Source organism: Arachis stenosperma, chromosome 10, assembly GCF_014773155.1.
Source record: "Arachis stenosperma cultivar V10309 chromosome 10, arast.V10309.gnm1.PFL2, whole genome shotgun sequence".
In the NCBI taxonomy this organism is placed as follows: domain Eukaryota; kingdom Viridiplantae; phylum Streptophyta; class Magnoliopsida; order Fabales; family Fabaceae; genus Arachis; species Arachis stenosperma.
This window is the reverse complement of record NC_080386.1, coordinates 127826283-127843705: the sequence shown is the minus strand read 5'-3', so window position 1 is coordinate 127843705 and position 17423 is coordinate 127826283. Positions and strand designations below refer to the sequence as shown.

Genomic DNA, 17423 nt, shown 5'->3' with positions numbered 1-17423 from the left:
GTATTTGTTTTGGTTCAATTTTTTCATTTCCAGAACATGTTTGAGGAATTTGAAGAGAGTTAAGGGTAATTATGGGATAAAATAAAAATATAGAAAAATAAAATTAAAAGAATATATGATATGATAATGAGTGGTACTCTAAATTGATCTCTAACAATTTTCGTATAGACAAATTAGTTCTTAATTAAAAAAACTTTGACAAATTAGTCTATGATATTTTAAAAATTTCAATAGATTAGTCTGTTATTTTTAACTTATTAAAGACTAATTTATTTTCTTATTTTATTAGGAATTAATTTATCTAATATTCTAAAAAATTAGGTATCAATAACTTGTTGGATATAAAATTATTAGGGACCAATTTGAGATATCGCTTGTAATAAAGAAATAAATTAAAAAGTTTATTATTTACACTAATAAATGTGAATTCAAAGGAAGATAAGTGGCTATTAAGTAAAAAATAAAAGTTTAATTATTTTTAAGTTAAAATATTAAAATTTAAATATGATAAAAATTATAAATTTAATATTAATTGATCTCTCTTTTTTAAACCTAGAAGGTGTGTAAGGGTGTTCTTTTTCTTTTTTGGGGTGACAAAATGGGCCGGCCGTTCCAATCTGTCTCACCCCGCCTAGGTCCGTCCCGTAAACGAGGCGGATCAGCCCGTCCTGCTTAACTAAAATGGGTTTAAAATATTAGCTCGTCCTGCGGATTGACAGGTCGGCAGGTTAGCCCACTTGACTCTTTTTTTTTTTTAATAAAATTCATTAAAATTAACAAAAAAATAATAATTAAAAAATAAATACAAATAAAAAATAGTCAAATTATAATATATTTTTTACTATTTTTTAAAAATTTTTACTTCAATAAAATTATTCAAAATAATATTTTTCAATAGAATTATCTTTATTTTAAAAAATAAGTCACATAATTTGAGCATATATACAAAATTGTAAAATAAAATAAATAAAGTTAATAACTAAAAGAAGAATAAAAACAAAAAATGAAAAAAAAGTGTTTAGAAATTCTATAATTATTAATTTTATAATAGTAATCACTCTTTTATTTAATAAAAAATAAAAATAAAAATCTTCGGCCCGGCAGACCGACTCGCCCCACGCCTGCCAAAACCCACAAATTTGGTGGTGCGGGTTTAGAGGGTTTTTAAATTCGGAGGGATCCAAATCCTAACCCGACCCGCCTTTTTAGCGGGTTTAGCGGAACAGCTCAACAGGTTCAACCCGTTTTGTCACCTCCAGTTTAGTATTGAAAAAAATTGTTAGATAAATTAGTTTTTAAATAAAAGAATAAATTAATTCTTAATATTTTTTAAAGTGAGAAATTAGTTTTCAATATTTTATGAATTAAATTATCTAAAATTTAAAAATAAGAGACTAAATCGTTTCTTTATTTTGTTAGAAATTAATTTGTATGATATTCTAAGAAGTCAAGAACCAAGATATATTAAAAGGTTTTTCACAAATTAGTTTATCCATAGCAAAACTTATCTGACACTAATTTGATGTTGCACCCCATATTTTAGCTAATTGAAAAACCAAAAGGTGACAATCACTGGCAAACATTTTTTTCAATTGTAATTGAGAAAAAAAATATTGTATGAATATATGACTGTTCGTGGAGACAAATCTTTATTTTTAGATGCTCGCCAAGAGATTCGACTCTTCTAAATTTATATTATTATTTGAGTTCAGTAATTTTTTTTCTTTTTTTTTCATATTTAGCAGTCTACTTATAAATTATAATAATATTTTAAGAGATGACCGAATTTGGTCTTTATCTATTTACACAAATCATTTAACAAATAAAGAGATAATTCAGTCTTTAACATTATTAATTTAAGATAATGCAATCCATTAAAAGGTTTATCAGATCAAATATTAACAGAAATTTTTTCTGTGATGATTTAATTTAAAATTTCTATAAAATTTTATACAAAAAAAAAATTAGTTATCACTATAATAATTTTTACGTCAATTATTATTATCTCTGCTCTCTTGTCCTCCTCATAATAACTTCTGATAACTATGATTAACATCAAAACTAAAATCACTATTTTTTTCGCATATTTTTCGTCTCACTTTTTTTTCTTTAAAGGTATTGCGTTTATTCTTTTTCTTGTGGTAGTTTTTCTCTATTAAACTACTATCAGCGAAGAAAATTCTTAAAATAAATTAATTAATTGATTGCAGTGATTTAAAACTCTTACACACAAAATATAAATAAAAACTGTCACAAAATTAATATCTATTGGTATTTAATAGACATTTTAATAGAAAAATCATAATGTTTTAAAGTAGTAAAGTCAGAAGCTAAGTCATGGTATCTTTTTTTTCTTTCTAAATCATCTTATTGTTGGTGTGAATGAACGGAAACCAAACTAAGTGTTCACTCTAGTACTTTTACTAGGACAGTTCCTATACAAAAGATTTAGCAAGTAGTGTTAAATTAAACTTAAAGGTAGCAATTAATACTTTTATTTCATCTTTTGTTTTTTAGGTAGTTGATGTGATCAGCACATGGAACAGATAAGGTGGAAATTCAGTTGCAGTCAACTTTATATAAAGTTGATAATTAAAAGTTGTTAAATAAAATTTTAGTCAAATCAGTCAAATTATTTAATAGTTCTCAACTATCAACTTTACGTAAATTTGACTGTAGCTGAGTTTTTACCAACATATATATATATATATATATATATGCCACTGATTTATGAGGCAAAATGATTATGGTAGCTAGTAGAAGAGTAGAGATGGAGATAGTTTGAGTCGTTTGAGCTTCAGCCGCTTCCTCCTCCGTGATTTTCTTTCTCTATACCATTTTCATGCATCTTATCTATAATCTGACATATATATATAACAATGAATGAATCATATATATAAGATATAATCATAATTGGACTTTTGCCGGCTATAATATTTCTAATGTATTTTAGGATTAGTCACCAAAATTAATTACCAATATATATATATAGAATATATACTACTACAAAAATTATATTTAGTGATCGTTTATTTTATTTTTAATAGTAAAAAAATAATTCTTAATATATTTATTATCAATTAAATATTAGTTGTTTTATATTTCATCGCTAAAAAATTTTAATAACAATTATATAATTATCAATAAATATTTTTTTTTAATGATTACAAAAAAATATATAATTACCACTATAACATATAGTAATAACGACAACTATATAATTATCGCAAAAATATAAATTAAACAATATATATGTAGTGGTCATCATATTATTGTTATTAAAAATTTACAACTAAAAGTAATTTTTGTTGTAGTGATATATTAATATACAAAATACATATTAAAAATAAATTAAACTATATATAAATTTATATATAAATACATTAATTAGTAACTAATTATTAGTATGTATATAATATTTTTAATATATGAAATTATATTAATTAGACTTTTAATTTTGATAAGTAAAAATTAACTTTAAATAATTCATTTTTAAATATTTTTAAAAATATTAATAAACTCTAAATATATAAAAAAAATTCTTTTATTAGTCACAAAATAAGATGTTAATACAAGCACCTCTTTAAAAAATTTTATCTAATTAAGCCAAGTTTTGTTATGACATCTTAATGTAAAAAAAAATAGGGTTGAACTCTTTAACTACTTCTCTTCACCACCAGTTTGCTAACTATATGGCCAAAAGAAGATATAACTTTCTTTGCTGGGCATATATATTTGTAAGAGATAACATTTTTCAATCTAGATATCAAGCAACAGAATCTAGCAGCAAATTAAAGATTTCGGGTAGAAAAAAAGAGTATACACTCCCTAATAATGTGCATACCAAACTAGAGAGCTATTTTTGCAATTTCTATAAAGTATCAAGTACTAACGCTTAGTTGGTAAAGTTTTTATTTTTTAAAAGTTATAGTACTTATCTTCGATAAATTAAATTAAAAATAATTTTTAATGAGTATATATAATAATAATATTTTTAATAAAATAATTTATAAAATTTAAAATTATTACAACAGACATTAATGTAAGAATTAATTTGATATTAATTAATATAAAAATTATATTAGATTTTTTTATCTTGATAAGTATAAATCATTTTTCAAAAGTCCTATCTTAAATGTTTTTAAAAATACTATTTTTTAAAAATTACAAATACAAACACATGATTTTTTTATTTATCAAATATAAAATAAAAAATTTGTACTCTTAAAAAATATAAACACATTCTTAAAAAATTTCACCAAACAAAACCTAAGTATATAAGCATGTATATATATCCAAAATGGGCAACCATGTCATAGTAGTCTCTTCTATTATTTCAGACTCATCCCAGAAAAGATAAGGACAATGACTAAAAACCCAAATGTTTGATAAAAAAAAGAATTAGTAAAAAATAGTTAGAATTTATTCTATTTAATTTTTATTAATTATTATAAAATTAATAAAAGTTAAATAAAATAAATTTTAATTATTTTTTTTGTCTTTTCTAATATTATTGTGTAATAAATACATAAAGCATGTAGAAGAGAATAAATACCCGAGTGTTAAAGCAGGAAGTGATCTTTGGGGAGATTGCATTAGGGTTTGTTCTACCCAGCACTCTGGACCTTCAACCACCACTGTCTTCTCCTTATCTTTAATCTATCCATGAATATAATAAGAAATTAAAACACAAATTAATTTTACATTCCTTTCTTGCGTTGTCTATAATAAAAGGATTGAGTTCTAACTTCTTTTGTTAACGTGCTTTTGCGTTCCTGCAATGCCTTTGCCTGCCACATGATATATATGCAATCTTGAGAGTGGGGACACTAGATATATATTAATAATTTAATAAAAACATTATTTTCTCTACATATATATATACAATTATTTGTTTTGATACGTTGATAAATTCATACATACCGATACATTTAAAATATAGACAAATAATAATTAATCATATAAAATTTATTTTTTATATCAGTATTTAATTTTTTTTAAATATATATTATATCACCACTTTTATTATAACACCCTTTTAATTAAATAAAAATAAAAAATATTTTTTTATTTAATTTTATAAAAAGTCTTAAACATTCTTATTTTATTCGATTAGAAAAAAATATTCTTTTAAATTAATCAAATTTTAGAATTTAACTAATCCTAATTTTATATTTTTGAATAATTTAAATAATAAAACAAAAACAGATCTAAGAAACAAAAAAATCAAACTAAAATATTTTTTTTGTTATTTTTCAATGTATAAAACTTAAAAAAAATAATTTTTTACTTAAACCTTTTATTTGTAATATTTTATTAATGTTCTTAAAATATTAATAATATTACACGTAAAAATATTTTTATAATTAAATTTAATTAATTAAACTTAAACTCAATAAAAATCACTCGCACCACGTACGTACTTATTCTTTTTTTTTTTTATGTTTCTTCTTATCGACATAATATATAAATTTTTTCACCTAACACACAAATTTATTATATATAGCACAAAAATTTACATATATAATATAAGTTTTTGTTGCAAATATATTTATTCTAGGCATATAATCCACCCAACTGTACATTATTACCTTTTTATGCAGCAACGAGATGGATTCTTTCATATTATTGTTCTGCATAAAAATAATATATAAATCACAAGTCAATAATTGGACAATGGACATCATTCAAAATGTTAAATCAATCATTTTTTTAATGTTCACCTTTTTTCCTCTGATACGCTTTAAAGATGCTTCAAGCTGATGCTCTAAATTCTGAAGCTCTCTCAGGCTCAATGAATCAAGATCATTTCCTGCCAAGTTCCTTCATGCATTCAAGATTATATAGCTAGTAAGCCATTTATTATATTCATTCAATTTTCATAGAGCTGTTTTTGTTTTAAAACAATCTAACTTTCCATGTACAATAATCAACCTTTTCTAATAGAGGTTTGACTATGTCCACATTATATTAATCCTAGCTATTATAATTGGGTGGATGTATATAACTTCATCTTAAAAGTTAACCCATGAATTAAGAATAATGCTTAAATTTTTATAAAGAATATCAAAAAGCTTCTCTAGAATTGATTTGATGTATTCCACCGTCATGTTTAATGAGTTTTTTATAATTAAGAAAAAATTAGCTTTTTTGTGCTTTTTTTTATTGGGAGAAATAAATAAATATATATAGAATAATAAACTTTTAGTTTATCAATATTAATTAATTCTTTTTTATATATAAAATTATTCTTTTAGTTCTTACGTTTTGAATGTTTTAAATTTTATTATTATAATGGTTTAAAATTTAGAATTTATAATTTAAAATTTAGTATTTAAAATTTTGATTTTAATCATTAGAATTTAAAATTTAGAATAACATGATATTTAAAAAAAAATTAGCTTATATTAGCTAAAACTAATGATTTTGTAGTTGAGATATTAAATTCTACACTCTCTTTTATTGATAATATTGATCCTTGAAACAACCTACTATTTGAACAAAAAATTAACTTTCATATAAATCAACTGATTTAATTTTTATTTGATTTTATATGAAAAAAATAATAGAATAAAGCTCTACATCAAAACAAAATACTTAACTAAGTCTAATTAAATTGTTATAACAACTTTTTAAATTACGTGCCTTCTTCTCTTTCTCTTTCTCTTTCTCTTTCTCTCTTTTTTTTCTCCTTATCCTCCTCCTCCTCTTTCTTCTTCTTACACAGGTTTTTCCTCCTCCTCCTTCTTTCCCAATGTTGCGTCTTCTTTTTTTTCTTTTTCTTTTTTGTTGTCGTCATCACCAATAACACCAACATTTTACTAACATCTATATTAGTTCTGATTTTCTCTGATGCTATCATTAAATAATTTTAGTTTATTTTTTAGTTTATTTAGGTTTATTTGTGTATTAATTGAGATTTACTTGATACTACTGATAAGTATTGACCAATTTTTTTATTCTTTAAGTAATTTTTTAGCTGTTTGTTTAAATCTGAATCAAATTCAGTTCATTTATAAATTGAGTTAGGTTCACTTGATACTACTTTTAAGTATTCACCAAATCTGTTATTCCTTAAGAAATTTGGTTCATCTCTTAGTTTAATTGAGTTCATTTGCATGTAGAAATAAATTGAAATATGCTTTAATGTTTATAACTTTTTATTCAAATTTGAACCGAATTCTATTCATTTGTGAATTGAGTTAGGTTCACTTGATACTACTTTTAAGTATTCACCAAATCTGTTATTCTTTAAGAAATTCGGTTCATCTTTTAGTTTAATTGAGCTTATTTGCATGCAGAAATGAATTGAAATTTGCTTTTCTTATTGATTAAATGTTTATCACTTTTTGTTCAAATCTGAACCGAATTCGGTTCATTTGTGAATTGAGTTAGGTTTACTTGATACTATTTTTAAGTATTCACCAAATATGTTATTTCTTAAGAAATTTGGTTCATCAATCTTTTATAGTTTAATTGAGTTCATTTACATACAGAAATGAAATGAAATGTGTTTTTCTTGCTAATTAAATGTTTATCACTTTTTATTTAAATCTGAAATGAATTCGGTTCATTTGTAAATTGAGTTAAGTTCACTTGATCTTACTGTAAGTATTCACTATATCTGAACTAAATTCGGTTCATTTTTTTTATCCAAATAAACTTCAATTAAAAGGAGAAAAAGAAAAAATGCAACAATAACAATAACAATAAAAGAATGACTATTAAGAAAAACACACGCGAAGAAGAAGTAATGTAAAAAAAAAAAGAAAGAAAGTGAAGAAGAAGAAGGAAGAACGTGAAGAAGAAGAAAGAGGAATGCAAAGACAAAGAAAGAGAAAAGCGAACAAGAAAAAAAAAGAACAGCGTTATTGAAATCGCATGTGTAATGAAAATAATTTTTGTTAAATTTAGACCTACTTAATTAAACTTAAATACAAAAATATTTAGATGTGTAGGACTGAAAATAATAATCTATCCAACTCTTCAAAAACTTTTGTCGTATAAATTGCTTTAATTTATAGACTTGATTATAATGTCTAATTTCCTCCAAAAAAAAAAAAAAACAAGGAACTAAAACGTCTATGGTCTCGATTCAACTTTGCTTTCTCAAGTCCTCTAGTACAGTCATGAACTAAAATCTAAACATTTTAGTTTTATCTTTAATTTAAATTTAGCTAATACTTATTTTTTGAACATTTACTAAACTATGTAATTTATTTTTATATTGAAAAATAATTAAAATGGTTTAAGTCTTCAATGAATTTATGGTTAACAAATAAAGAACATTATACATATTCTCTCCATTCTCAAATAAGTACGTAGTGTCTATTTTTAAACGTTTACTGAAGTTAAGAAAATAATTAAAATGTGTTAGAGTTATAAAAATTAAAATTAAAATTACAAAATTATCCTTTAGATTAATATAGTAGTAATTCTCTCCTTAATTACTTTATCCATTTATATATTATATCTCATCACTTATTTAATTTTAAGATTATTTAGAGTAAATAAAATAAGGAAAAGTCTAGGGCCAGCAACTTTATTAAATTTTGGTTAGCATGTAACTAACAAAAGAAAAATGAATAATTCCACATTATTAGATGAAATCTCACACCATTAAAAACATTATTAATAGCTACTTGATGGCTACAAATCACAAAAATTGCTGGCCCCTAACACTCTTCATAATAGTCTCGATATACATCCAAATCTTTTTGACAACCAAGTTCAATTAAGTTGGTCCAAATCCAACAAAAACCACTACACCTAACGTGTACACACGTGTGCTTCACTAATGCAAATACATCCTTCTTCTTCTTCACATTCATTCTTCTTTTTTCGCGTTCCTCTTTCTTCTTCGCGTGTTTTCTCTCCATTGTCATTTTTTATTGCTTTTATTGTTGTTATGCATGTTTTTTCTTTTCTTTCTTTTCTTCTTAGTAATTTTGCAGCATTGATTTTCTTCTTCTTTTTTTTAATTTTATTTCTCTTAAGAGAATAAAACAAGAAGAATTATAAAAAAATGAAATAAGAAGAAGAAGAAGCATCAGAAGATGAGAAGGAGGAAGAGGAAGATTTTTGAATTATGTAGAACTTATTAGAATAAAAATACACAAAAATTTCTTAATAATAACACATAAATTTTTTAGTTTTTACACCTAAATTTTGCTACAAAGGTACAAAAATGTCTTCTTTAATGCTATATTTTTTTCTATTTCTTTTTTTTTAGTTGAATAAATATAGGTTCATTCTCTTCCTAGTAATTTTACAACATTATGTGTTTCTTCTTCTTTATTTAATTTTTTTTATTTTTGTTCTTATTAATAGAGTAAAACAAGAAAAAACTTGAGAAGGTAAAATAAGAAGGAAAAGATGAATAAAAAAAAGAAGAAGATGATGATGAAAAAGAAGAAGAAGAAGAAGTAGAAGATGAAAAGGAGGAAGAGAAAGAGTTTTGAATTATGCAGAACTTATTAAAAAAATACATCGAAATTTTTTAAAAATAACATATAAATTTCTTAATTTTTATACCAAAATTTTGCTACAAAAGACAAAAATATTTTTTTAATGCTCTATTTTTTTCTTTTTCTTCTTTATTTTTTTCTTTTTTTATTATACATATAAGAAAAAAAATGACGATGATGATAATAATGATAATGGAGGAGGAGCAAGTGGAGGAGAAAAAATAAGGAGAAGATCGAAGAAATTAAAATGAGAAAAAAAAAGAGAAGAAGGTGGAAGTGGTGGTAATAACTATAACGATAATGAAAGAGAAAAATGATGAAAAAGGAGGAGATGAAGAAGATAACGATGAAAAAAACATAAAGAATGAAGAGAATACAGAGAAGAAAGAGAATGTAGTTATATATTTTCACGCATTAAATAAAAAATTTGTTAGAAGTAGTGGTGCGTAGAAATAAATTAGGTTATAGTAATTTAGTTGGACTTAATTGATTAAATAACTTGGATGTTAAACTTTATTGATAAAATAATACTTATTACATTTGATTTCTTAATTAAGTGAACACTTATTTGTGGAAAAGTAAAATTTTAAAAGTGAATACTTTTATATAACTCTTTTTTACGATAAGTAATCATCTATTTACAAGTATCCTTAGTCAAATCTTTATTTTTATAACTACATAACATGCTCTTACATTTAAGGGTTTTGCTAACATTTGTTTTAAAAATGTTTGTTAAAAAAAAGTGCCATTAAAGAAAAAAATGAATTGCAAAATTTTCGAGCATAACCAATTTTAAAGAGTTTGAAATCATTTCGAAATCTTCGCCATTTAGCATTCTTCATGCTTTAAATAGGCAAAACCCTATTCTTAATTACTTGGCAATTGGCATAACACATAATAATGTTTGACGGACCAAAAAATAAAAAATAAAAACAATCTAAATATATTTTATTTAGTATTTATTAATTATTATTAGTAGATATCTTGCTTTGTTTGTGCTTGTTATAATTGTTATTTATTTACTGCAGTTAGTTAATTAGCATTATTTGAAAAGGAATCTTTTGCTGTTAGGTTTAATTAGTGGTTTATTAGTTTGTTAGGCTCATATGTGTATATGTATATATTCTATCCCAAACTAATAGAGATGCAGCAGAAAATCATTTTTCAGTACCAATTCTAGTTCTAATAATTATCGTATCAATTAATATAAATGCTAATTAAATAAAACAAATTTATCTTTTTTTTTTATTTCTCTATCATTATCGATAAAGAAAAAGTATAAGTAAACAATGAGAATATTAAATAATATGAACAATAGATATATTAGATGTTCAATTTAATAGGTATGCAGATAATTATGTTTATTGTTTTTAATTGGATGATTATTTTTTTTTATTCGATTTATTCATGTACAATTAACAATAATTGAACGTTCAATTTACTAGGTGTGCAGATAATTATCCTAATGTTAATGTTTATGAGATAATTTAGGATAGAATATTTTTTTTTATTGAATCAATTTTAGAATCTATTGTTCACATTATTTATAAAAATTATCGTCTATCTAACAAAACCGATCAAATAAATAACATTCGTCACATAACAACCAAAGTGTAACAATGGCGCTTATTATTACCAGGTATCACACCCATACCTTGTATTTCTCTCTAAGGCTTCAACTTTGCTCCTGAGTTTCAAACATTCCAATGCATAGTTTCCCTACAATAAATTAAAATCATTCTATATTATTACTGGTTGAGACTTAAATAATCGCAAGGACTAATATATATATACTGGTTATAATTATGGCAGCTGTATTGTTAAATTAAAATAATATTTTAATATAAAAAAAAATAAAAGATAAAAATGTCGAAAATATAAAAAAATATTATATTAATTTTAGTAATATTTTTTAAATATTATCATTGTATATATAACAATCATAGAATGATAGTCACCTTAGACTCCACCATATATATATATATATATATATATATATATATATATATTAAATAATATAATCTTTAAAAAATATTTATTTTTTCATTTTACCTGAGAATTATATCATATCATAAATATATTCTAATTAATGAATAATATTTTTTCAATAATATAACAAAATATTCTAAAGTATAGGCAATTCATAAAAAAATAATGTGAACATACATGATTTAAAGTTAAATTTTAAATTTTAAATTTTAAATTAATATCTATTCTCATTTATTTTGCATGATTTCAGGCGGATTAATTATCTCTCATGAAGATTGAAAATAAGATATTATTACAAAACTTTAAGGAAATTGAAAATTCAAATTAAAAAAAAATAGAAGATAAGATAAAAGAAAGTTTGGAAGAATATTTGATTTAAAAGATATGGCAAACACAACTTGAAGAGATAGCAAGCTATTGAGAAAGAGTTGTGTTGGGGATATTGTGCACTGTATATAGAAAGAGAGGATAACATAAAAGGGAGGCAGACAAAACGGCTAAAACGTTTTTTTTTTTTATGTTTTTTAGTAATTAAAATTTAACATATATAACTGATTAAATCATATTAATTTTATTAAAATTAAGTTAAACAAATTGATTTAATCGAAAAAATAGTAAATTAAATTTTAAATTAATCTAAATTAATATTATTTTTTATAAAAAAATGACTATAATATTTTTATTATAGAAAATGATTAAAATACTTTTATTATATATATATATATTAATTTAAAAAATTCTAAATCCTAACTCTACGATAGAAAAATAAAAGACTAAAATTTAGGATTCTCAAAATTAATATATATATATATATCTATATATATATATATATATATATATATATATAATAGAAGTATTTTAGTTATTTTTTATAATAAGATATTGTAGTCATTTTTATAAAAAAAAAATATTAATTTAGACCAGTTCAAGATTTGATTCACCATTTTTCGGTCAAATCAATTTGTCTAGCCTAATTTTGACGAAAAAATACAATTTAATCGATTATATATATTAAATTTTAATTATTAAAAAATATCTTTATAAAAAGATATTTTCAACGTCTTTATATCTAAGTAATTCCTAACAGAAAAACTATGTTATACACACATACACCAGCAATAACAATAAAATTGGAAAATTAATAATATACCAATTAGAAAAGTATGTTTCTTGAATAAAGTATTAGTACCTGTGATCCACTTTCACCTCCATTGATTTTCAATGCATTAACATGTCTCTCATATCGTTCAAGGATGTTTTCCACGCTGTTTCACAAATGAAAATTAAATAAGAATTATAAATAAAAAAAAATTAGGCATGGTGCCATTGGCTTTTAAGTTAATCCGGGTCACTCAAAATTTAAGTGTACCAAAACCCCACTGGGAGGGGAAGGTATACAAAAAGAGAGTAAGAATATATTAAAAAAAGATTTTTGATTAAAAAATATATTAAAAATATAACTATTCATATTATCTGTTATTGTTAATTTTTGAGGAGAATTGACTTTATGGTGAATATGAAGTGAAGAATACATAAATTAGAGAGAAAAGGAGAATAGATTTAGAAACCTGGAATGAGATGAAAAGTGAGAGAGTTTGCCTGTGTTGAAGTTCTCTATCTGCTTCAACTCCACCTTCCCTCTTCCCATCACTCTCTTTTTATTCCTTCTTTTCTTCCCCTTCTCTTTTTATATCAACACCACCACCCACCAACCTAATAAATAAGTTAGAGTGAAAACCAAGCAATAATTAGCAGGGAATCATAATAGAAATATTAAATAATGTGAAAAAAATCAGATGTTCAATTTAATAGGTTTACAGATAGTTATTCTAATATTAAAATTTAGATAGATAATTTAGAGATGTAGTATATTTTTCTTTGATTGAACTAATTTTAAAGTTCATTATTTATATTGTTCACAAAAATTATTGTTTACCTGACAAAATTCAAACAACAACAACAACAATAATAATAATAATAATAATAATAATAATAATAATAATAATAATAATAATAATAATAATAATAATAATAATAGGCTTCTAGAGGCTAGAGAGAGTAGAAAGTGAAGATAGTTTATGAGGGCTCTCATCTCATTCATTCACCTTAATTTTAGACAAAGAAGGAAAAGAATGCATTTCCAAGCAACCACAAAATGGAGTTCCTTTTGTGGTCACCTCTAGTGATTCCCAAAACAAAAATTTAAATATCAGAATATTTTTGTATAAATATACGTGTAATTTAATTTATTTTTAATATATATTTTATATTAAAAATTGATTTTATTATATATTTAATATAATTATTCTCAAAGTGATATTTAAATGAAATATCTATATAAAATCTAGGCAAACAAACAATATAGGAGAAAAAAATAAAGAAAAAAGGAGAGTGAGAATGACTAATGAGATAGATGCATGTATGAGTATCATGGTAAAATTATAGGAATCATTTTTCTTTAATTAAATTTTGATGTGTACTTAATTATAGTAGTAAAAGAGTTTTTTTAGTAAAAATGTATCTATATGTACTGTACTCTAGGTAATATATGAGTGTTCAAAATAGTTTTTCATTGATGTAAAAATAATACATAATTGAAGAGATGTGTGTAATATACTTTTACACCTACAATAATGTATGTGATCTAAATCCATAATCTTTTATTTATTTATAGTTGAAATATATATATATTAGAAATCAATTTTAGTTGATCGAGTAATTAGTTTATTTGTCTATTTAAGTAAATGTTAGGAGTTCGAATTTTATCTTATATATACAGCAATTTATTAACTAATAACAAACTTTTAAATGAAACTCATATTCATAACGAATTAATTATTAACATGTCGAATTAGGAAATACTATGCACAACAAAAAAATATTATATAATGAAGCGATGATTATATATTACGAAATGAAAGATGAAAGGAAAGGAGAGCCGAAAGGAGAGAAAATGATAGGTTAATATTTTGTTGTGGTATAAGGGTTTTGTCGAGTTGTTATTGGTTGAGAAGGACGAGGTACGATGCGTTGTCGATCCTGGATTGTTGGGGTATCGCATGCATTCTTTTCCAATTTGACGAAGATACTTATTATGTCATCCTATGACTCTTTCTCTCTGGATCCATCTTATACATTGCAAAATTAATTTAATTTAGTATAGGTCATTTTTAACTTGTTGGCCCAACAAAAACTAGTTAAAGTAAAAACTAAAAAGAGAAGATGGATAAGAAAAAAAAATTAAAAAATAATTTATTTATTTATTTAATACTTTTTATTAAATAATATATTTTTTAAGTTTAAAATAACTGTTGTTTATACTTTTTGTATTTATTGAAAAGTTAATATATCTAAATAATGAATTGTCTAAATACATTAATTTTTTATTGTCTATATACATTAACTTTTTAATAAATTCACCAACGAGTTATAACTCAAATGATATAGTAAAAGGTCGCGAGTTTGAGTTTTTCTGTCTTCAGTAAAAAAAACTTTTTAATAAATTCAAAAAGTGAAACAAAAAATTATTCTAAAATGAAGAGAGTAATAAAATAATTCAATAAAATAACTTTTATTGTCTATATACATTAACTTTTTTGTATTTTCAATAATAAAGGTGAAAATTTAGGTGCAATTGACTTCACGTAAAGTTAATAGCTGAGAGCTGTTAGATGAAAATTTAGTCAAATCAGTCAAATTATCTAATGGCTCTCAATTATCAACTTCACGTGAAGTTGACTGTATCTGAGTTTCTACCTTCAATAAAGCCATTGTTTATACACATTAACTTTTTTTGTATTTTTAATAAAATAATTTTTAATTTATAATTTTTAACATGTAATTCTTAAAACACAAGTTAATAAATTACCTTTTAAAACATAGATTAAATTAATATGTATCCTAGGATATATAATAAAATTATCATTAATATAAAATTTTAAATTTTTAATAAATACAAAATAAATACATTAAAATTTAAATTTTTATATTTTTAATAAAAAAAATTAGTGTGTAATCTTAACCTATCTTGTTATGATAAGAGAGAGATAAACCCTAATTACTTTGGAAAAAGTTAAAAATATCTGTAACAGTAATTGTGGCGGAGGACAACACGTTGTTTTCGTGGGTTTTAGTGGTGTCTATTTAATATTTATGTGCGCACACAGACACATTGCCTACCTTCTTCTTCTTCTTCTCTGTCATTGGCTTGGTTACATTATAAGTGCGTGGAGTGTGGACCAGTCTTACAATTCATTTGTCCAATCAAACTAAAAGCAGTGGGGCAAATTTATTTCTTAGACCACAAATTGAACCTGAAACATGAACATTCAAATAAGGGATTAGGGGTAAAGTAGCATCTGGTATTATGTTTTTAATTCGTGTAACAAAATTATTTATTGCAAAAATATATGGATCGGATAGAGGTATTTAAGATACAGTTTTTCACTTTCGACCAAACATTTTAAATAATTTGAAAATGCACCAAATCATTTTTATTATATGGTGATTTTTTATTTTGATTATTAATTTAATAAAAAGAGAGTGTATTAGATTATTATATTTTAAATATATATATAAAAAGAGATACATCCAGAAAATATATTTATAAAAATATTTCTATTAAATATAATTATAAAAAAATATATTTTTATTAGATACATTCACAAAAATATTTTTATTAAACACAATTATAATAAGAATTGGTAGAAATTGACAGAAATATTATTAATAACGTAAATTGTATAGCTAATGACCCACATGGGTTATGACTTACTAATGAAGAGGAAGATATTTTCTGCATAAAGAAGATGGAGTGATTGAGATCAATAACAAAATACTTTTAAAACATTATGTTTCATAACGACTAATTCTTTACTTAAGAGACAATTTAATGTATGTTTTCGTATTCAAGTTAAAGCAGTAGTGGTGGTAATTTGTTACACTCCTATCTTTGAAAATGAAATGGATATAAATCATGTTATGAAGAATATATACGGGTTAAATTAAAATAGGACATGTCATTTCAACAGTTGAATAATTGTAGTGTTTGACTATTTGTTTTAGACCATGCAAGAAATAATGTTACTTTGTAATAAATTCACGGTAAAGAAATCAAAAGGCATGACTCATATCAATGACACGTGTTCTTTCATCTTGTAATGCCATAGTGAAATTACAGGTACATACTCCATGGAAGTTTGAATATTATGCGTCTAAAGTCTAAACGAAAACAATTGTGCTTGTATTGTACGGGAGAATTCTGAATTTCACACTTTTAATTATATTCACAAAGTTTCATTAAAGAGTGTGAGGCACTTTCTTAACATTGTTAGTCAACAAATTAGAAGTTTCATCGTGTTATACATGGAAGACTATGCTCATTAATCTAATAACAAATTTGGGATAAATCATATAAACAATACCACCCAATATTACACTAAAGTCCCAAAATTCAAAACGTTACATGCATGTCCCGTTTTAAAAACAAATTTATATAAATCGAAACTAATAAATTCAAGTTACAAATGTACAATGTAAATGAAATTAAATAAGATTGATTTATCAAAAAAACAAGTAAATTGAACGAGTTAGACTCGATTTACTAAGAGCATTAGTAAATCAAAATAACCTACATTGATTTATAAGAAGGAGGGATCAAAAAGTAAAACGATACATGCTGTTTCAATTTAATGTTTGAAATAATTAAAATAAATCGAGTCTACTTAATTCGAATTACTATGATACCCACTGAGTTATATAAATCGAATTCAACTAATTCGATTTACAAGAATTGGTTCTTATATAAAATCGATCAAAACGTTATGGATTCATTAGAGTAAAAGTCATAATGACTAGTGATGATTGTTATTTAGTTCTGATGCACTACAGATGGTTTATTAAAAAAAATGTATTCTGCAATTAAATTTATTGATAAGGATCCGTTTAATATTTTTTTTCAAATTTTCA

The 17423-nt window shown here is 23.5% G+C and overlaps 1 protein-coding gene across 1 annotated transcript; it reads right to left on the bottom strand.

Moving 5' to 3' along the window:
• Positions 1 to 2346: 2346 nt before the first annotated feature.
• Positions 2347 to 13104, bottom strand: LOC130957688 (agamous-like MADS-box protein AP1). Its single transcript, XM_057884532.1, has 8 exons — positions 13025 to 13104; positions 12646 to 12721; positions 11122 to 11186; positions 5724 to 5823; positions 5592 to 5633; positions 4749 to 4790; positions 4556 to 4659; positions 2347 to 2860 (listed from the first exon to the last, which is right to left on the bottom strand). Exons 1-8 carry the CDS (start codon positions 13102 to 13104, stop codon positions 2854 to 2856), a joined length of 516 nt encoding a protein of 171 aa, XP_057740515.1. The 3' UTR covers positions 2347 to 2853.
• Between the last annotated feature and the right edge of the window lie 4319 nt (positions 13105 to 17423).

Excerpts from the sequence above, each read along its gene's own strand:
- LOC130957688 (XM_057884532.1), bottom strand. The coding sequence starts at position 13,104 with ATGGGAAGAGGGAAGGTGGAGTTGAAGCAGATAGAGAACTTCAACACA. Across the intron at positions 11,187-12,645 it reads GAGGTGAAAGTGGATCACAG|GGAAACTATGCATTGGAATG; the intron begins GTACTAATACTT and ends AATTTATTGTAG. Across the intron at positions 5,824-11,121 it reads GCCTTAGAGAGAAATACAAG|GAACTTGGCAGGAAATGATC; the intron begins GTATGGGTGTGA and ends GAATGCATGAAG.